The sequence below is a fragment of the Hypomesus nipponensis genome, chromosome 8 (assembly GCF_054491055.1).
Source record: "Hypomesus nipponensis isolate SF chromosome 8, ASM5449105v1, whole genome shotgun sequence".
Classification (NCBI taxonomy): Eukaryota; Metazoa; Chordata; class Actinopteri; order Osmeriformes; family Osmeridae; genus Hypomesus; species Hypomesus nipponensis.
Window position 1 is genome coordinate 12450082 of NC_140368.1, and position 22419 is coordinate 12472500.

The window sequence follows — 22419 nt, forward strand, 5'->3', positions numbered from 1 at the left end:
CATTGGCCGCTTTGAAGTCGAGATTCGGAAACGGGATATGTTACCGTGGCTTGATGAAGCCCGGCGACTCGACCCGCCAAGGGAGGCCCTCAAAGGCTACGGGCTTTTCCAACCCTAACAACGGAGCCCGATCTCAAAGCACAGAGGACTAATCAGTCTGTCTGCAGGCTGCGTGTGAGCTGCTCTCCTCCACTCTGGAGGGAGACAGGGAGCCAGGTCTGATCCCAGGCCTAGGGCCCCAGACCTGGGCTGCGTGCCTGGCCCGCTCTCGATACCCCCGACCCCCCTCCCAAGTGGGGTTGGAAGTGCCAGACCCCCCGTGGCTACTGGAACTGTGGAAGTTGGCCTTATCCCAGACAATGGGTACAGGCGCTGGCAGTCCCCTGGCAGACTGGAGGTTCACCGCAAGCCCACAGGTCAGGCCTGGGAGCACTCAGAGAGCCCACTCCCCAACATCAACACCCGCTAACGCACACTCAGTGCCGCCTCTTTCCTTTGACCACCGAGATATCTCGACACGTGTCTCTCTCTCTCTCTCTTGGCTCTCCACCTCGGCGAGTCCAGTTCACGCTCGGTTCCTCCACGGTCCTGCTTCGCAGAGTCGCGTTTACTTCTCAGGCAGGGCTCTCACATCGACATCGAGGGTCCCTCCACCAGCCCGCCACTTAAGGTAAAGCCAACAGTTATTAATGAGCAAAGGTGAAGCTCTTTACAGCTTGTTTGTGTTAGCTCCATTGCCACCTGGCTCTTCTCACGTGCGAGTCACGGCCCGTTTGACAGTTTAACACCAGGGCGGCCGGGACCTTTACACAACCCTGTCCCCTCCAAGCAGGCCTGGCCGTATATCTGCCTGGCTGGAGACCCGGGCTCCGGGACCCCCGTTTGGTGGGGGCATACGACGTCCCGCGGACGGTGCAGAGCCCGTGGCTCTTTATTGGAGATGACCTCACCTTGTAAAGGGACACGACCCATGACAGAATCACGCTGATCCTTGTTATTCCTCCCCAAGACACACCGGGCATGTCTCTTCCACAACTTTCTGTCTGTCTTTTTTTTCTCGCTCTCTTTTGTGCTTTGTCTCCCTCTCCTTCTCTCTCGGTCCCTGTCTTCTTGTCTCTCTCGAATGTGTTCTCGTCTTCTGTACGCCACCATTGTGGCGTGTGCGGTCTCAGCAGGCCTCCCATGCAGGCAGGCAAAACCCTTCTGGAATCTTCTGATTGGGAGATGATGATACTAATAACAGTGTGAGTCAGTGTGTGTCCGACCACCCTGCACTCCTCCTGACACAGGCTCTTCCTATGGAGGGTCGACAGCTTGTCTAAACATGGCCTGGGACGTGTGATTTCTCTGAGCCAGACTGAACTGGTGAGAACAAATTCAGAGGAGGAAAAGGAGTGGATGGGTTAGCGGTGACCCACCGTCTGTCTTTTACTCCAACTTTCTCTCTCCTCCTTCATTCCAGTTCCTTGTCCTTCCTTCCTCCTCTTCCAAACCTCTCCTTCTGTCTCTCTCTCTCTCCCCCTCTTTTCCTCTCTCCTTTCAGCCTTGGGGCCAGCCTGATGTCGAAGTGTCAAACTCTTCCCTTCCCCTCGCGACTCCTGGAGCTGTGTGCTGCCGCCAGTGCGACTCGTATCGTACGGTACAAGGATGACCCAGCCAAGTGTGCGAACACAACCTCCACCACATGGAAAAGTATGGCTTCTATCAACACTCAGGGTTACATGGGAGTAGTTCTGAGTTCCCTGAACAAGTCAGCATTTCCCAGGGATTTGAGGCCACGTCAGGGCCGGTTATGTTTTATGTCCATTGTCTAAATCCGCTCAGTCGTGTACTGGAAATCTTATTTCACTCCGAGTGTGTGTGTTGTGCATAGTTGTACGGTGTGCATGCACTGTATATAATCGTGTCATCTACCGTCCTTATCGTCTGTCACGTTTGACCTTTTTAAGCAGTTTACACTGTAGTGAACTTCAACTTGATACTATCCTCAAATCTTTCCTTTTAAACACAGTGCCGCGACAGTGGAAACTAAATATCGAAAGTAACCTCGACGACAGTATCTCATCGTCAACGAGCCCAACAGCAGTGTACGTCATACTGAAAGTGCTTGTCAGGGGCCTTTGGTTAACCACTGACAGCTAACCTGAGTTAGAGTCGAGGGGGAGAACCGGAGTGGTTCTGGGGGTTCTCAGGTGTCCTGGAGGTCCGTGTCGTGTCCCGGTGGTGTGACCATGCTCGAGACCTCACAGAGTAACTCTAGAGCCCCCGGGTAGGACGGGAGCTATTAATGACCAATGATCTGGCTTCTCTTTAATCCGCTTAACGTCATTACAGCAGCAGGTCGTGGAGGAGAGCAGCTGTACTGAGGACTTTTGCTCTCTGCAAGGATCCTTCAGACCAGCTGGGCCCGAGCTACACTCTCCTACTGCGATATGTGCGCTGTGGAGAACTCCTGTTTCTGTTCGACACACACCTGCAGAGAATACCCCGTATTAGCTTTGAGGGGGGGGGTTACCATGAGCAAAACAACAAGAAATGCGGTGTTCCATAGAATGGTACTGTTTCTGAAACGTAGGTCGAAGAATATATACCTGGATTTAGTGTACTTGTAGTGAACACATTTGACAATGTAGGCTACATTTTTCTGTCTTACGTAACTCCACAAGGCTCTGATGAGAGCTCGCTCTTTCTGAGCACGCCAAAGCGTGCTTGACCTCCATCTGTCCCTCCCGCACTTCAAACACGACGATTCCTGAACGAATAATTAAGCCTTGGGTATATAGAGGCCAAGGGGTCTCAGGGGAAGGCCACGGCGAAGGTTTAAGAAAATACAGGTGGACAGCTCGGCGTTCCTTCAGCTAACGTCGTCCCTGCCTTTGCTCAGCCCCAGAGCCCCTGCCTTAGCTCCACACATGTCAGAGGAATTCCTCCCGCCATCACTGGACCCTCACCCTCCGCATGAACTTTTACCCCCTTGCTCTCCCTGGCGCACACACACACATATACGGACACGCGCGCACGGACGCACACCTAACAGGCAGAGCAGTGTATACATCCACCCTGCATTCAAGACCTGCCCCACGCCATGGATATTAGCGCGACCCTCCGTTGTTATGGTTTCCACACACTCTCATCAGCGCCGCTCTCCTCCGCGATCCCCCGGGCGGGGAGCAGGAATGAAGGGCATCCCCTGTTCCCTCTTTCCTCCCTCCCCGAGCCCTGTAATTGAGTAATACAGCTCAAGGTAACAGGGCCTGAAGACCTTTGCCTACAGACGTGAGGTAATGTGTCGCTAATTAGCAAGAGGCAGACAGTGTGGGCGGAAGCCCCAGGGCAGCACTAGCCCACTCCTGCCTCTCCATCCCTTCATCCCTCCCCCCCCAACCCCTCCCTCCCTCCTCCAGTCAAGGGCATTTAGCGGGGATGAGGAAAACAGAGCGGCCAGGCTCCCTGGCTCCTATGACCAAGTACCGGTGACGGAGCGGAGCTGAGAGCCACATGAAAGGCTGGGACTCGGAGGTAGGGAGCACTGGGCTCCTATTCTCACAGTGGAGAGAGAGAGACAGAGACAGAGACAGACAGAGAGAGAGAGAGAGAGAGAGAGAGAGAGAGAGAGAGAGAGGAAACAGAGATGGGGAGAGAACAACAGTGAAAACAGAGAGAGAGAAAACAGAGAGAGAGACCGAGATAACAGAGAGACACGAGAGAGAGAGAGACGGCCAGGTGGAAAGATGCAGAGACAGAGAGAGAGAGTGAGTGAGGAAGAAAGGCTCTTTCATGAAGACCTTCATGAAAGAGATCATATCTCAGCAGGGGCTAGGGCGCCCCCTCTCTACCCCGGCTCCCCTCAATCCAACACACAGTCACACACACACACACACTCTCCCTCTCTGATGCGCATGATGTACAATTTGTCTCAAAGCGAGCACAGGACTTATCACATTGAGCTGGCTGCAGGATATTGTCCCTGACGTCGTAATTCAGTGCAGTAAATCAGAATGATTGGAGTGTATATCACGAGGGGCGGGTGAGTCATTTAGCTTTAATGGTTTCCGAAAAGCGTCAGGGAGACCATGTAGAAACCTCGGTGACATGTCGCATGGCCGAGCCGGACCAACAAATGACAGTCTGGCTTTTCCACAACATAATGCCCTGTTGGTCTGCCTGCTCTCTCTCTCTCTCTCTCTCTCTCTCTCTCTCTCTCTCTCTCTCTCTCTCTCTCTCTCTCTCTCTCTCTCTCTCTCTCTCTCTCTCTCTCTCTCTCTCTCTCTCTCTCTCTCTCTCTCTCTCTCTCTCTCTCTCTCTCTCTCTCTCTCTCTCTCTCTCTCTCTCTCTCTCTCTCTCTCTCTCTCTCTCTCTCTCTCTCTCTCTCTCTCTCTCTCTCTCTCTCTCTCTCTCTCTCTCTCTCTCTCTCTCTCTCTCTCTCTCTCTCTCTGCCCTGCGAGTCTGGCCCCGGCTCCTGGCTCTCTTCCCCCAAACAAAGGGCTCAGTTAATATGAGGATTTATGGACGTGAAAATAAATACATGAAAAGGGCAGAGAAGGAGTGATTCAAGAAAAGGTACTGCGTCCCTGGCAGGGCGACATTAATCTTGAGGATCACAGATAAAAGCTGAACATTAATACTCTGTATCCCGGGATTCCTAAAGGGCGCGCTCGGTGAAGCCATTATGGCGGGAGAGGGGGATGAAGAGGAGGACAAGGCAGCTCTTTGATTTGGTCAGCTCTCGTCGGTGTCCTACCGTAACTGTGGAAGCAATCGCAAGGCCTTCCTTCTCATCCCACTGTGTTGTGGGGGAACCCAACTAAACAGAGAGGCAGGTGGACGCACAGATAGACAGGCAGGCGGACGGACAGACAGACAGAAAGACAGGCAGACAGACAGACAGAGAGGCAGACATATTGACAGACAAGTAGGCAGACAGGTAGGCAGATTGAAAGTCAGACAGACAGAAAGAAAGACGTGCAAACAGGGCAACCGTCAGTGATTTTCATGGACACTCTGCCTTCTTTCAGAATTGCTTTTGTAACTGCTAGTTACAGGAGTACAATGGCAGATCCATATCTTAACCACACAAGCACCCACCCTACATCCCACCCCCCCCCCCTAAACACACACCTCATCCCATGCTGTTCCACTCAAAATGTGGTTTTCCCTAACCCCTAACCTTGACCCGCTGACCTCAACCCTAACCAAAACCTCAACCTTAACCCAAAAACCTAACACAAATCCAAAAGATAACGATAGTTTCTAACCCTAAAACGCTCCCTACCTCTTAACCCCAAACCTTAATGTTATTGTAAACTTAAGCCAAAATCAAACCCGAATCCTAAAATGCCTATAAATAGGACTTTAACTACCAGTACCAACCTGAAGTTGTCCTTGCTTTATTATTATTGAGGAAACTTCTGGTCCCCATAAGAATAGTTAAACAAAGCCACAAACACACACACACACACACGTATTTAATCACACTTAATCCATCCATGTCGTCCCTGATGAATGTAATGTAGCCCTGCCAGCAGTGAGAACAGTACAGTACACCCTCTTCCTCTGTCACAGCTCCTCATTGTCTATGGCACTCCAGGAGAGAAACCCCATCTGCCAACACGTGTTTCTGTCCTCCCCAGCTCCCGGGTCAACGAGACACGGCATTGAGGCTGACGCAACGGCCCCTCATCTCGCTCCCTCCGGTCGGAGAGACGCGGGGCTATCCAGCCCGCCGTGACACGGCCAGTCAGCAAGAGTCCCTGGGAGAAAAACGGCGTGTCGGTCACAACCCATCAACGACACGCCGTCAGACGCGCAGGCGTGCGTTCCCGGAGAGCTCTTGGAATTCTCCTGGCGCACGTCACTCTCTCGGTGATGGTGTTTGGAGCACTATCAAAACACGGCGCGGCGGCCGCGAGGTCAAAAACGCCAGAACCCGGACATAGTCAAATAAACACACGGCGAAACATTATACAATGGATGAGATAGTGGGTGAAAAACGACACAGGTTTCAGTGTAATGGGGTGAAGGTGGAACCATGGATGGAAAAGTCATTCTCTGTGTCTTTCGCGAGAGGACTTTGACCTAATCACAGAGGCCAGGAGGCTGGAAGACAGGAGTGAGAGAGGAAAGCAGGAGAGAGAAGAGGAGTGAGAGAGAGAGAGAGAGAGAGAGAGAGAGAGTGAGAAAGAGAGAGAGAAAGAGAGAGAGAGAGAGAGAGAGAGAGAGAGAGAGAAGGACAGGAGAAGAGAGGAGTGAAGAGAAAGGGGAGAGCAGAAGAGAGGGTAGAAAAGATGAGGCAAACCGGCTCCAGTCGGTTTTGGCTCCTTCGGAAATCCCAGGTTGTCTCTTTGAAGTCTGGAAGGAGACACTGTGGCCCCAGAGAGCGGTCCACCGGGGCCCTGAAGACTGGGCACCCCGGTCATTATAGCTGCCATGACAGGGGAGGAAATGGAGGCACATTCGGGCTCACTTAGAGCCTTCGACCTGTCACCGTGGCCGCGTTCCCACGGCTCCCGTTCCCCTCTGTTCACAGGACGAGCGAGGCACTGTTTTCCTTGCGTTAAACATGGATCATTGAGCTTGATGGCTTTTGGAAGGTAAAACCAAGTGAGGCTCTCTTCCTCACTCACTCACTTACTGCCACCCCCCCCACCCCCACCCCCCTTTCTGAACCCCTACCTCAAAGCAAGGCATGATGAGCCAGTATTGTGTCCCTCAATACTGCAGAGCCTGTTGACAGAGTGCCCCCTTCCCCCCAACCCCTTCACTCCTAATCCCAATTAGGGAGAAGGAGAGAGTGAGAGAAGGGTCTGGAAAACTCCAACAGCTCCTCCCCTGGGCTTTAGTGCCTGCTATGTTACCTCTGTCTGACCTCACCCCATCAACCGCCCCCCCCCCCCCCCCCCCTTCCTCCTTTACCCCCTCCCTTCTCCTCAACCCCTCCCTCTCGACTCCGTGTCCCTCTCCTTCTCCTCCCTCCCTCCCTCCATCTACCTCTCGTTCTTTCTCCCTCCCCCCTCCCCCCCCCCCCCCCCATCTCCTCTTCCCATCCCCCCCCCCCCTTCCAGCCTCCTCTGTCCTGTAAAGCCCAGCTCCGTGCGCCCATCAAAGGTTGCTTTGTGAGAAGGAGGAAGTCTGAAGGTTGGACGACCTGCTTTGGACGCGGCCGGGGGATTTGTTTTGGAAGGTCATCAAGCGGGCCCCGGCTCAATGCCCCAGGGGGCTCCTGAGGAGGACTTCTCCAGATCTCCTCTCGTTAAGCCACGGCGGGCTTGAAGGTCCAGCGACATCTGAGTTAAACATTTAGGGCCCGGGGCTGCGAGTCAACACTGTTTAATTGAGCCACACCATGAGGGTGAATAAAAACCTTCATTCATCTCTGAGGGCCTCACTTCTCCTCGTTGTTTTGGCGTGCGCCGAACTGTGTGCCTCTTCAAGCCTATGAATCTCGACGTTGCGTTTCCCTTGTTAGGATAAATCAACGCTTTACTCTGTTTCGTTTATGAGACTGTTCCCACTGCCCTCATTAGACCCAAGGTGAGCGATAACATGGACAGTGAAGAAAGGATGAATGACTCAACACTCGAGTGGTGATTCTCCATAAGGCTGAAGAGCAGCATCCAGAGCTACACGACACAAACAGATGTAGAGACGAAAGAAAATCTTTGACAACCCCTTGACTACAATATCATGTCCGGTAGCATTCAGAAAACACATTATACATACACGTAGAAGGAATGCATTTGATATACTTTAATAAAAATAAAAAAAGTACAGTTATGAAAAGGAAGAAAACGTACAAATTGCCTCAAAACGGTATTTAATGTAGAGTACAAACAGACATATGAGCACAGACTGCAGACCAATTCTATGGATGGAAGGTAGATGTCAACTAACTGTTTGTACATTGAGGGAACTTAGGTTATAAGTGCAATACAAATCTAAATAGCACTGTATACTAGTGGCATAAACTAACCAGGAGAAATACATCCACTTAATGGAAGATGCTTCTTAGCCAGAGTAGATGCATAATCATACAATCATTTCAATAGTGAAAAAACAAAACAGTTATCGTCTCAAGAAAACGAATGGGGTGGAGGGGAAAATTGAGGAGAGATAGAGTCATGAAGAAAGAGAGAAAAAGAAAGTTCTGGAGTCTTCTTTGTGACCTGAGCAGGAGATAGGCCTACAGGGGATCTCTTCAGAGGAAATCTTTGAATATGCACGACACGGACACCTCACCGATAAATAGGGCACAGAAAGAGAGTAAGTGCGGAGAGGGAGGGAGTGTTAAAACGAGGTATGGGGACTCATCCAAATCCCCTCTCGTTATATAACATGAAACTTGTTAAGTTGGAGTCAGCTACTTAGTGTTTCTGAAATTATAAGTCTGGTGCTGCTATGACACAGACTATGCTATACTGCTTTGCCATTTAAGGTACCAGACATCTTGGCCGTCTTTCCGACACAAAATAAAAGGCATTCTCAGTCTTCCGTCATGAGGCCAGGACAGAGTCTGTGTTTTATTCTCTCTAAAAATACCTTGAACACAGAGGGCAATAGAGAGTCAGACTGGTCACATATGGTCTTTCATGTAGTGGGAACACTTCAACAAGCTCCTGAATGAATGACATAAAACCCCCATAGAAAGAGTGTGGTGTGTGTGTGTGCGCATGTGTGTGTGTGTGCACGTGTGTGTGCGCGCGCGTGTGTGTGGGGGGTGGATGGCGACAGCCCTGAAGCTCTGCTTCCAACGCCACCACTCCATCTGAGCGTACAACAGCGCCTCATACAAACCACGGCAAGACATCCATATAAAAAGGTATGTCAAATTGCGGAAACATATTAAAATATATTAATTTCTCTGAAATAAAAAGACACCTGTTGCCCTTGTTTGGGAGTAATGTACCTGACAGTGTTTTGCTCCTGTTCTAACAGTCTAAGGAAGCATTGGATAGCACAAGGGACACTGCATTAAAGTTAAGACTGAAGGCAAATGTTTGTTCTCTATTTTCACGCTCGACTGTCGAGGCTCCTCCGATGCTGTGCCCTATAGACGCATACATGTAAACCTTCCACCCAGACACACGGTAAAACACCAGACAATACCAATCCCTTTGATTTCTCTAAACTAAGGTTAAAAACACACGACGAAAGGGGGGGGGCCTGTACTTGCACACCACTGACTGGCTGGTCTGGGGCATGTTTACTAGATCCTGAGGTTGGCCCCAGACTCAAGCTTCAGTCAAGACCCACGTTGTGGCTCGGGGAACTCTCCGGAAGGCTGAGACGCAGGTCCAAAGGTCCAGTCGTGTCCCCTCGGTCACCATCCCCTCCAAACGCAAACCACCCACGGTATCGAAAGCGCTCCTCCGCGCGGGAGGATGCGCCTCGTCCCTTCACAAATCCTTCCCTCCTTCTGACGCCTCCTTCCCTTCCCGTGGGGGGGGGGGAGTCTGTCGTCCTGGCGTTCCTCAGGAGTGGGTCCAGCTGACCGGGACCCAGTGAGTGTCCGTCTCCACCCTCTTCAGCGCCGTCTTCAGCTCGTTGAAGGCCGTGGTCAGGTCGTCGTTGACGATGGCCTTGTCGAACAGGTGGCCGTACTGGCTCTCCGTCAGCTGGGAGGAGATAATCATCTCCTGGTAGTCCTCCTCCTGAGGAGAAACAGGGAGACAAACACACACACACCGCCAGAGTGTAAACACGGTGACCCAAACCGCCCTGGTTTAACCCTGCGAAGGACACACACACACACGCACACACAGACAGACCAGGCACAGAACACTTGCCCATACTCGGCCCAGACCTCATAACGTCCTCTATTTGCTACACACGGCTATCCTGTTCGCAAGGAAAATAAAAACATGCTTTGAAAAGCAAAAAAGGCTACACACAACCATAATTGACAAAGAGGCAGACGAAACCAGTTAAACGACACATAATTGATACATGCCAGCTTTGGTTTTCGACGTGACGAGGCAATGACAGCTTGTGGACAGGGCCACTTGGGCATCGACAATGGGAGTGGTTCAAGAGGGGCCGTATGCCTGCCAACCTGTTGTGTAACCTCCAACCACCCTCTCCTCACACACGGACCGGCAGTTGAGACGTCCAAGTCGCTTTGGATGAAAAGGGTATTTCGACAAATGTGACCGACGGCCATGAGACCAAAGCCATGACTTGATTGAGTGGTCATGCGCCATGTATTCCTGTGTGATGATGACCCTGCTGGTGCTGTGTGCCCTTGCCCTCAAGGTACATGGCTGGGTTTACGCGGCCTGACTGATTTAGCTCGAGTTTTTTTACTAGGGAACACTAAGCGTCAGATCTGCAGTGGGTATGGTCTACCCAGATGGGCACTGCCAAACACACACGTAAATATAAACATTCATAAGCATTCATAAGCATTCATAAGCAGCACTATCAACACTCATAAACTCCTGATGGTTTTCCTCTCTCTCACAAACACACGCGCCCACATGCGCACACGACATACACACACACAAGCGCGCCTTTTTGCACAGGCTCTCTCTCACACACACACACACACACACACACACAGTAAACACTGACACACGAACTGCACAGCCCACTCATTTCAGCCGTCCACTCTAGAATGACGCTCTGTTCCGAGTTCTCCCAGCCAGGAGTTCATTGAGAACCGCTTCTCGCGGTTTTCCGCTTCATATTTGATTAGTCGTGCGGCTAAATATAGACTCCGCGCCACCATGAGGCGACCAGGATTGGCTCGGAGAAACAGTCTGCTGTGTCGGGTTGTCTTGCCCAGTGTGTCTACCTTAGAGGAAGGAGAAACCCACCTCCATGATCTCACGCACTATTGTCTTTTGCGAGAGACATGATGGTTTTATCGTTCTGTGTGCGTCCTGGGATGAGGGGATGGAGGGAGGAGAGGAGGTTTGTTGGTCTGGGAGGAAGCAGCTCCACCGTGATCCAGACTGACCCCTCACAGACTTCCTCTGTGGGCCAAGCCTCCCACTGGCTGGGCCTGAACAAACACACACACACACACACACACACACAGAGACTCACACATTGACACTCTCTCTCTCTCTCTCTCTCTCTCTCCCTCTCTCTCTCTCTCCCACACACACACACACACAAACAAATACACACAGATCCTCAGATTCAATCTCACACACACACACACACCGTGTCTTGATGCCAGAGTGGAAGGCCTCTGATTCTACTGGCAGGACTATGGGATGGATAGAGAGCTCTGGAGACAGGACCTATGCTATATCCATGGCAACCATTCACTAGCCATGACTCCATGCAGTCTTTGGTCAACATGCGCCAGATGAGGGGAAGGGGGTGTTTTTTGAGACAGACAGAGAAAGCGATAGGAGAGAAAAGATATATATATACTGAGAGAGGGAAAGTGAGAAAATGGGGGGTTATAGACATAGAGACATAGAGACCCAAATAATTCAGACAGAAAAAGACAGACAGACAGAGGAGAGAGAGAGAGAAAGAAAGAGAAAGAGAGAGAGAAAGAGATGCCTGAGCAACAGGTGAAAGATAAGAAGAGAGAGACAAAGAGAGAAAGAGGCGATGAGATCGACAGACAAATAGCTGAAAACAGAGATTGAGAGAGAGAGAGAGAGAGAGAGAGAGAGAGAGAGAGAGATAGAGACAGAGAGAGAGAGAGACAGAGAGAGAGAGAGAGAGAGAGAGAGAGAGAGAGAGAGAGAGAGAGAGAGAGAGAGAGAGAGAGTGATGGTGATGTCTGGGCCAGGGGCAGCACTCTTCATGACCCCCCTCTCTCCTGGCCTTCAGCCCGTCCCCTTGGCTCAGCGGTCAGGCCCTCAACGGAAAATCTGCTTTTATTGATTCCTATCAAATGCACCTGCCCTCCGTATCAAAAAGACATAAAAAAAAAAAAAAAAACCTGAGCAGATTCGGTTCAACTAAAAGATCCCGGATTTGTATTCTCTGTGGACGACGGAAGCCGCGTCACAGCCTGGCTGAGACGACACCCTCTCAAGATGACCTTTTCCTCGACGGTCGTGGCCAGTTCCACAGCGTCCGCATCGCGACGGAATACCGGACCGAAGCCCCAACTGTTTGAGGGCTGTCGTACAGTTTGGGCCGTGGCTGTAAACAGGTACGGCATGAACACACTGTAGGTCCATCAGTAACCCTTCTCCGGCTCTCTGTTCTGAAGGCTGCCCTGCTAAAACAATGAAAGGACTGTTTCTCGGCAGTCCGCTTTATGTGAAGGGAAAAAAAAGCGGGGACGCTTTATGCATATCCCAGACTGGCCCGTGTCACTCTTTGGGATAGATATACAGTAGGTTAGGGGGTGATATATGACGTGGAACACACCAAACAAGGTTTTCCTTTCAGGGATTCAGTGGCATGGATCGGGCGGCTAGCTCGGCTGTCACTACTCGTCGGGGTTTACAGACTGCAGGGTGACTCGGTGACCCGGCTGAAATACAGTGTGTCTGATAGGTAGTGAACAAGTGGCTAGCTCGGGCTCACGCCTCCGGAGCCTCGGTGGGAATCTGAGAGAGGAACCCGAAAGAAGCCAGACAGGTGAAAGAACTGCCCCCCCCCCCCCCCCACCCCCACCTCCCCAACCCCACTGTCTCCGACAACTCAGTCTAGCAACGGAAAGCAGAGAACGCGAGTCATACCCCTGCCCCCCCTCCACCTTCCCTCGCACACGAAGCGTGAACCCATCGAGGTGAGAGGCCGGGTGGTGGTGGTTGGGGTTGGGGTGAGGGAGTCTTCAGAGGACTTGGCGAGGTCCGTCTGCTCCGAGAGCTCGGCAGAGAGAGAGAGACACACAGCCCTGCCGCCCTCCTGCTCACTGACCCCGTGTCCTCTCTCCCGGAGACCAGCTACGAGTTGGGTCACACTCTCAACACGCCGGGTGTGTGTGTGTGTGTGTGTGTGAGGACTAACACCTTGGAGCGTGTGAGTGAGTGGAGAAGACACGTTCGCAGTGGGAGGTGTCGGAGGCGGGGCGGAGCGTTGGTCCGGAGCCTGCAGGGGGCGAAGAATGAGGCGGACTCCCGCTGAGACCAACCTACACCTGCGGTCGGGGCACACTTCCTCCCCCGACCGGACCCCCCCCCCCCCCCCCCCCCCCAGCCTCCCTCCTCTCCTCCAGCCCCAATCTGACAGCAGGTCTTTCAACCCTGACTCCGACACAGTCTCCATGTCTCGGACATGACAGGCGGGTCCCTCCCTCCCTCCCTGTCTCATCACGTCATCCCCGACGTGTGCCGTCGTTGACCGGGGTTTTTTTGGCCCGGGCGCGCCCCCACCCCCCCCCAACTCCACCTGCCCCCGCCGCGGGAGAGACACACGAGCGACGGACCCTGCGGCGGAGCTGGGAAAGCCATCAAGCCCCCCCTCCCTCCCTCCCCCCCCTCCCTCCCTCCCCCCTCTCCCTCAGCACGCCACACGCCCGCCTCAGAGGCACCACGCACTGCCTCTAATTGGTTTCACGTGGGGCCCGGCTGTGAAGGCCAAAAAAAAGGTGTGCAGGTATGACCTCATCGCACACACTCTCTCTCACACACACACACACACACAATGTGTAGAGTAACAGAAAATGGTATCTCTGGGGCAGGAGTGGGAGTGGTCTGATGACCTGCTGCTAACCAGCAGCGAGGCCATGCGCTCTGTCACACCACCTCCCATTCTGACCTCATCCACCACCAGCGGGCCCCAACACACCAGCGTCAAAACACCTCCGAAACACCCTCACCCCGAAACACCCGCTCTGCCCCTTCAACACACTCTGCCCCTGACCATTCGGTCGTTTATCACCACACGCTACAAGCAGCGGGTGGAGAAAAAAAAAAAAAAGAACTATGAAAATACAAGCGATTGGAAACTGGGAAAAGTTCCTCGATGGCGTTATGTGCATAATGTGATGCAGGGCTCGTGAGAAAGCGTGAGAGAGGACGTGGTCGTACCGTGAAAGGCTTGGCGATCCCTTTGTCGTCCTTGCCTGAGATGACCTTGGCGTTCTTCCTGGTCTCTCGGAGTCTCTCCATGCCCGGGGGGTTGATCATCACCACGTAGGGCTTGAACTCTGCCGTGCGCAGGTGCTTTATGGTCTGCAACACACACAAACACACACACAGGCACACACACAGGCACACACACACAGCCGCACACACCGTCAGGCAAACAGAAGAGATGAGACGACGAGCGTGCGCGCGTCTGCGTTTGGATGGAGATCGCACGCCTGCGAAGTGTCTGTTTGGATCCGCGTTCGGCAGAGTGGAAGCAGACATGCGGGGGGGACGGGGGGGGGGAGACGCGATAGCACCGTCAGCGGACACGGCCTCACAGGGAGGCGAGGACACGGCCACAGTGCCGGGGGTCGAGTCCACACGCTGGGAACACGGTGAACCCCCCCCCCCTCCCCCCCACATGTGGACCTCAGCACCAGGGGACCAGGAAGGGGTGCCAGGACGGAGCGCGCGGGGCATAACGAGGGCTCATCTGGAGCCCATGGCTGCTGGCTGGGAGCTCAGTGAACGGAGGGAGCCGGCCTCCAGCCGGCCTGGAGGCCAGCGGGGTCTGGTGTGTGTGTGTGTGTGGGGGGGGGAAGGAGCATCCATCTGTCTCAATCGCGGGGAGGCTTTCATCGGCAGGGGAAGAAGACAGCATCGCTCAGCAACAGCACACCAGAGCCAGCTCTGATACCAAACTCATGTCAGAGAGAGAGAGCGTGTGTGTGTGCGTGTGCGCGTGGGGTAGGGGCTGGCTGGCTACGGCGGAGCCTCACACACACACGCACACACAGACAGGACAGGCAGTTGCTGACGCGTAGACACACCGAAGAACACAAACACCCGCGTAAATATCGCAACAAATAACACAAACAGGGGCTCAAAGTCATACTACTGCACTCTTATTGAGTGACTTGTTGCTATTGTAGGTTAGATATAACAAAGTTAAGTCTTGTACTTGCTGTGTAATATTTTACTGTTGATTGTTCTTTTACAGGTACAGTCCTGCACTTTATTGGTTCATGTTGTTTTATTTGTAACTTGTATAACTACATGCTCTTATGGGTCTTCCCTTTTGGCACTTGTTTAGCTTTTTCACAATGTATGCTTCATGTTTTGGCTGCTTGCAATGTTTGGGACTATCTCGTTGTTATGTTCAGTGACCTATGCTCTTTTGTAAAGCTCTCTCTTGGAAGTCGCTTTGGATAAAAGCGTCTGCTAAATGAATAAATGTAAATGTAAATGTGCTCGGGGCATCGACAGCACGTTATAGTGTCTTTCCAGCAGACAGCGGTGAGGCTGGGTGTTGGGGGATGGTGGTGGTGGGGGGGTGGTGGTGGTGGCGGGGCTGCATGACAGGCTGGGGCAGGGTGACATGCCCGGGCGGGGCCACCAACACAACATCCTGCCCAGGCCGGCCATTTGTGTGGAGGCCCATCACCGCCGCCCAGATCCATAAGCCCAAAAGAGAAAACTTCACATGAGGGGAAATTGCTGTAATTGGTAATTGCTGCCTCGAAAATGTCCCTTCTGGGCCTACTGCTTGTAACCCAGTAAGCAGGCAAGGCCTTTAAGAAAGCAAACAGCCCCTGTGAATACCGAGATCTTCTGAGATAGGGAGAGACTGAGGTGGGGAAGGACTGTAAATAAAGAGGTGTGGGAAGGAGGGGGGAGGTGGAGGGGGGCGGGAGGAGGGAGGAGGGTGTGTTTGGTGGTTGGCGCCTGTCACTCACGTGTGGCTGGACGTCCAGTAGGCACACCTTGTTCTTGGACAGGATGGACCGCACCGAGTCCAGACTCGTCCCATAGTAGTTCCCCTTATACTCTCCATGCTCTATGAACCTGGAGAGAGAGGGAGAGAGATAAAGACAGAGAGAGAGAGAGAGAGAGAGAGAGAGAGAGAGAGAGAGAGAGAGAAAGAGAGAAAGAGAGTGAGTGAGAGAGAGAGAGAGAGAGAGAGAGAGAGAGAGAGAGAGAGAGAGAGAGAGAGTGAGTGAGAGAGAGAGAGAGAGAGAGAGAGAGAGAGAGAGAGAGAGAGAGAGAGAGAGAGTGAGTGAGAGAGAGAGAGAGAGAGAGAGAGAGAGAGAGAGAGAGAGTGAGTCAGAGAGAGAGAGAGTGAGAGAGTGAGTGAGAGAGAGAGGGGAAATCCACAAATGGACGAGCATCAGGACTGATGGAAGATGAATGATGTGTGTGTCTATGTATTACTCTGAGGAGCAGCATAGTATAACAGTATTCCCTCTCTGCACTCGGCTGCTTCGCGCGCCTACGGAGCACAACAAAGATGGCACTGGAAGATGATGACATCTAAAATCCCAACAGCTCCGCAGAGAGAGGAGATTACTCCTTCAGCCACACGCGTATCCCCCGACATCCCAGAATCCTACAACTCAACGCGAAAACCAGACATTTTGGCGCTTTTCTATAATCTCCTATGTTACTCTTTAAATCAGTAACACCTGTTTGTTTGAGAGAGAAGGGGGGGGGGGGGGAGTGAGAGAGTAGGAAACCGTCAGGCCAGCATTTCTCTCATTCTCTCTGAGAGGGAGCAGGGGCGAGCTAACAAACCCTTTTCCACCGTACACCCTCGGCAATGAACTCCCTCCCTCACCGACACCTGCGTTCAAAAGCCCCAAGGCCACTTTAAGAGGACGGCAAGGAGAGAGGGAGAGTGACAGGCAGGGAGAGACGGAGAGAGAGAGAGACAGAGAGAAATGAAGAGAGGGAAAGAAAAACAGAGAGCGAAAGGGAGAGAGACAAATGGAGAGACAGAGAGAGAGAAAGAGAGAGAGAGAGAGAGAGAGAGAGAGAGAGAGGGAGCGAGAAAAAAAACGAAAAAGAGAAAGAGACTAAACCTGGACAGCAAGTGGCACACCGTAGTAGTGTGTCCCGCTCCAGACTGCGTGTGACGTTCGTCATTCCTACTTCTCCCCGGGCTGCGCTTTTAGGCCATGTAAAACACCGTTTTATAGTAATTACCCGTGTGAGTGGATTTGATTCAACGACAGAAAAAAAAAAAAGATAATCATAAAACAGGTCTGTCTAACGAGCCCTCATATTCCGTTCTGGGAAATTCATTTAAAAGCCCACGGTAGCCCTCGGTCTCAGCTGCTACCCTGTGCTGTTTTGTTGTTGTCAATTCTCAGGGATCTGAACCAGCCCGCATGCCAGCCGGCTCCTGCTATATTGGTCATGTTTGGACGCCGGCCCATTTGAAGAGAGGGGACTGGGTTCTCTCTGGGGAAAGCGGGCCATACCTAGGCCTCCTTCCATGCCGGCCTGCTCGGCGCATTGTTTCTCTTGCATGCAACGAGGCGCAACACAAACAACACCCTGACCTTCCTGTCCGGCCCTGGCCTTCTCATTTCACCCCCCCCCCCCGCGCTCGCCACATCACAGCCCCCCGGGCCCGTCAAGCCTGTAACGCCGCGACAACCATGGCGTGTCTGGCCACGCCACCGCCACGACTGCGCCTAAAAATACACCCCTTCCCTCCGCACGCTCGGACACTCAATACACCCTCGGTGACACGGCATTCCTGCTGTGGTGTGTGCTTGTGTGTGTGTGTGTGTTCTCCTCTCCTTGGAGTTAGACGAGGCATCCATCATTACGATGTCATTTTCTGTTGCAGTTTGACCAAAGTGTGTGTGTGTGTGTGTGTGTGAAAGAGAGAGAGGGCATTCTGCGTGTATACATCGGTCAGACGCACAGAGGCCGGGGCCAGCCGGGGGAAGGAGGGAGAGAGGCCCAGGGTGACCCAGGGCGGGTTGCAGGGAGCTGGGTTACCAACACCGGGGCCTGCCCCTGTCAACACCACCTCACTCTCAGTGAGAGAGAAGCCTAGCTGGGTGGAGGAGGAGGGAGAGAGAGGCCTGCTTGTTCTGTAGCCACCCGCCGCAACAGCTCCCGGAGGCCAAACAGCAAAGTGGGGATTAGGAATCTGAAGTCTCAGGACCATTCAGCCACACTGAGTTCAGCTCAGGTGGGTAGAGCAGCTTGCTGTTGTCGCACAGGCTGGGACCTACTTGTTGTTGTGGATGTCGGTCTCGAACAGATGTTTGGAGATGAAGTGGTACTCTACTGCGTCACTCTCCTGGTTCCTCTTGGGCCGGCTGGTGTCTACAGGGGAGAGGGAGGCGGTGGAAAGAAAGACACAGAGAGACAGACAGAGAGAGAGAGAGAGAGAGAGGCACAGAGTGAGGGAGAGTAAGTGAGAGAGAAAGAGGGAGAGATAGGGAGAAAGAAAGAGGGAGGGAGGGAGGGAGGGAGGGAGGGAGGGAGGGAGGGAGGGAGGGAGGGAGGGAGGGAGGGAGGGAGGGAGGGAGGGAGGGAGGGAGGGAGGGAGGGAGGGAGGGAGGGAGGGAGGGAGGGAGGGAGGGAGGGAGGGAAAGAGAGCAAATAAGAAATGATCACCACAATCCCAGACGATGTGACTCACCATTCGGACAGAAACCATCTGAACCAGCCTGCTTGTTAACATGCCTGGGAGTCTGTAGCCCAGCGCTAGGGCCTGCCAGGCCTTGTATACATGATTGTGCAACAACTCCATAAAAACACCCAACCTGTAGCGCTACCATGAAAACTCAGACGCTTAGCTGACACTCAGTCCTGCTACTGTAAATTGCGTTTGGCCTGTTGCAATGCTGCTTTTACAACTGAAGTCCAGGAGTTAGTAGGCAGAGAGAGAGGGAGAGAGAGAGAGTAAGAGAGAGACAGACAGAACAAAAAGGGAGAGACGTAAGAAAATGAGGGCGCGCGCGTGTGTGTGTAAGGTAATTGAGTTGCGGAGTTCTCATTAAGATCAGTTCCTACTTTTACTCGCTCGTAAACCTTCGCCGTTAAACTGGGGGGGGGGGGGGGGGGGGGGAAGGGGGGAGACGCGTGGCGTGAGGGACGCCGTCTCTTTGGCAGGTTTGTGAGGGACGGGGGAGGGACGGGGGAGAGAAAGCGGAGGGGGGGAGGGTTCTCGGCGTGGACTTGTAGCGGCGGCGTGTTTAATGACTGCTGCCGGGGTCAGGGGTCAACGGCGTACGCCCCTCCGACAAATTGTCCGCACGCTCCGGCCAGCTCCAAAACAAACTATTAAACAAACTATTAAACTTTTATCACCCTTCCTGTAACCACCGCCAACTTTTCTTTTTTCAGTCCACCCCCCCCAACCCCCCCCTCCCCGCCTCCTCCTCTCCTCCATTTTTTGGGTTCTCCTTCTTCTCTCCGCGTGTGCCTCCGATCCGATGTGGCCTAGCTGGGACAAAACATTCTCTTCACTTGAACTGTCAACTGGGGTTGCTGCCGCGATCGACGGCCTGATTTACTGGCCGGTTGAGAAGGGGAGATGGGGTATTGACAGAGAGATTAGGAATCCTCATCAACTACGGCAACAGTAGCAAAATCCATCCAAGACAGCTCGCCATCAGATACCCTGTATTTATACCCCTGAATCACTACATTATACACTGGACCAGTCACAAGCTCGTACGAACAGACCACCAGAATGTTTAAGCATTATTTTAGCATCTGTTCTGTGGCGTTTCCATTGCAACTAAATAATCGGAATTCCTCTCCCAATCATGGAAAATACGAGTAATCCTGGATGGAAATCAAGTTTAGTCTCCCGTTGTAATCACCTATTGCAGTACTGCTTGTGTTACGGCCACGTCTGGTTTACATTTTACAGGCTAAAATAAAGAATATAAAATAACATGGACAACTTCAGCTCAGTACCACAAGCCGGGGGTCTTCAGAGCGATCGTTTTTCGAATTAACAAAAGGGTAATGTTTTGGCGTTTAATCGGAGACAACAGCAAGTGTTAAACGCATCCATCTGAACGCTGGCAAGAACCGACTAGAAAAAAAGATATTTCTTTTCCCAGATCCCTTTTTTAACTGAATGCGACCCAAGGCTGGTGCTTCAGAATGAGTCTTCTATAGCTTTTAGACTGTGTCTGGCCTTTATTATGCTTACAACCACAGGTCACATTTGAGAGCAATTAACAGATATTACGGAAAAAAAGGCTTTGCCAATGGGATTTTAATACCAGTGTCAGACGTTCACCGGGACACATCCATTAGGCCATTCTGCAAGTGACAAACATGGCAATTAATATCAACAGTCTGCATTTACCCCGCCGAAACTCACTTTTCTTCCCAGCCACATGCTAAATATGCCATTACTTCGGGTACTGGTCTCACGCAAATAAATCACGCCAGTTCATTTGTCCTAACATGTTGGCTTTGGGACTTCTGACTGACTTTTTCTTTCTTTTTGGGGTTGCTTCAAACCTCGACTCAAACGCTTGGCATCGGAGGGAGTCGCAGTGTTAACCCGTGGTGTTCAGCTGCATGGCAAGCTGTCATTTGGTCCTTATAGAGAGGAGAGAGGGAAAGGGAAGGAGGGAGGGAGGGAGAGAGGGAGAGAGAAGAAGAGAGAGACAGATGGAGAGAGAGAGAGAGAGAGAGAGAGAGAGAGAGAGAGAGAGAGAGAGAGAGAGAGAGAGAGAGAGAGAGAGAGAGAGAGATGGAGAAAGAGAGAGAGAGAGAGAGAGAGAGAGAGAGAGAGAGAGAGAGAGAGAGAGAGAGAGAGAGAGAGAGAGAGAGAGAGAGAGAGAGAGAGAGAGAGAGAGAGAGGGCAGAGCAGAGCAGAGCAGGGTGCCAGAACATGAGGCAGCGGAATGGCATGTGTTCGAGAGGAGGTAGAGAGTGTTGTTCCCTCCATCACTCTGGAGCTGTCAGGGCAGCCGTGAGAAGCTGACAATTACACAGGAGGAGAACTACTCTGGCCTTGAGGGGCACCGCCGCACACAGACAGAGCTGGGCCTGGGACTTACTCACCTCCAGACAGCTCCCACTGTGTGTGTGTGCGCGCGCGTGCGAAAAGGCATGGGGTTTGAGGTCGGAGTGGACCTGCGTCGAAAACGAAACTGGCAAGAGAAAGCCTAACATCCTTCACCTCGAGTGAGTTTTTTCGAATTGAAGTTGACATTTTGCATTTCTTGTTTTGACGGGCAGGGGGGGCATTTGGCCTCTGGCGGGTCCCATTTTCATCTGGCCTCTCCTACACTAACATTTCCCTGCCAGCGTGCAGCGGGCGTGTGCTTCGCTAGAGGGCCTGCCGCTGGTCTGGGCTTTGTCAGGGCCTACAGCCAGGATCCACAGAGGACAGACTTGTCTCCCTGACATGTTGACGAGGGCCAGGGTTGGGGTTATTTATCGATAAGCGAGCCGGGAGAATCCATCGTGGCCCTAAGCACCTGACAGCTGCTCACCTACAGCTAGGCAAGGCTCTCCGACGCTGGGAGGAACCCAGACAGACGCTACAGACCAGTGGAACCCTCCGTCGAAACTGCAAGCGGAACGACGTGGAAGGTTCTAGACCAGCTACAAACCCATCAACACTTCCTGGTTTGGACTGGAACACAAGCTCTCACACAACACGTACGCTAGTGCACTTCCCCACACACACACACAGACACACACACACACGCACACACACACACACACACACACACACACACACTGGCCTGACTGTGTGGATCAGTGAGGTGGACTTACGCGGCACGGTCACGCTGAAGTGCTGGGGGTCAGAGATCAGCAGCTTCCTCTTCAGCTCGTTCAGGCCAACCCCCGTGGGACCTACACACACACCCAATACACACACAATACACACAATACACACAAAAACACACACCCAATACACACACACAATACACACCCACACACAATACACACACACAATACACACAATACAAACACATGTACACAATACACACACACACATAATACACACACAATACACCCAATACACACTCAATACACACACACAATACACACACACACACAATACACACACACAATACACACACACATGATACACACACAAATATACATAATACACGCACACAATACACACATTCACACATATACAGAACACACATACGTAAATACAATACACACGCCAATACACCCACACACCCAATGCACACACACATACAGGGAGACAGAGGGAGACAGAAGAAACCATCGTTAAAAGCCCATCAGTCACAGCAGTCATCACCGCCTCTACACGGTGAAGGTGGGCGAGCGACCGGAGGAGGAGCGACGCGAGGACTCAGACAGACCCACGGTCGACCGGAACACTTTCCATCCCCTCCGCCAGCGACCAGACGCTGATAGATGGGGCCCGGGGCACATTTCAGCCTGTGTGTGATTGTGTTTACAGACCAGGCACACATACACAAACTCATCTGGGTCGGTCACACACACGCAATTTAATGTACGAGTTCTCCCACACAAACAGTTTGGTTTGTCCATGTTCGGACCGAGGCAAATGGTGGAACTCGGTGAGTCTGTAACCTCCGTGGTCTCTCTCCCTCTCTTTCTGTCTCTCTCTCTCTCTCTCTCTTCCCCCTCTCTCTCTCCCTCTATCTCT

General features: G+C 52.5%; 1 protein-coding gene across 1 annotated transcript in view; it reads right to left on the reverse strand.

Annotated features, from left to right (window-relative positions):
• Positions 1 to 7796: 7796 nt before the first annotated feature.
• mpp7a (MAGUK p55 scaffold protein 7a) overlaps positions 7797 to 22419 on the reverse strand; it is a 114672-nt gene continuing 100049 nt past the window's right edge. Inside the window, exons 14-18 of the mRNA XM_084702535.1 lie at positions 21543 to 21623; positions 18017 to 18110; positions 15725 to 15833; positions 13947 to 14090; positions 7797 to 9647 (exon numbers count right to left, since the gene is read on the reverse strand). Of these exons, the coding sequence (XP_084558661.1) occupies positions 9468 to 9647; positions 13947 to 14090; positions 15725 to 15833; positions 18017 to 18110; positions 21543 to 21623 (608 nt within the window). The 3' untranslated portion in view covers positions 7797 to 9467. The remainder of the gene's footprint in view (positions 9648 to 13946; positions 14091 to 15724; positions 15834 to 18016; positions 18111 to 21542; positions 21624 to 22419) is intronic.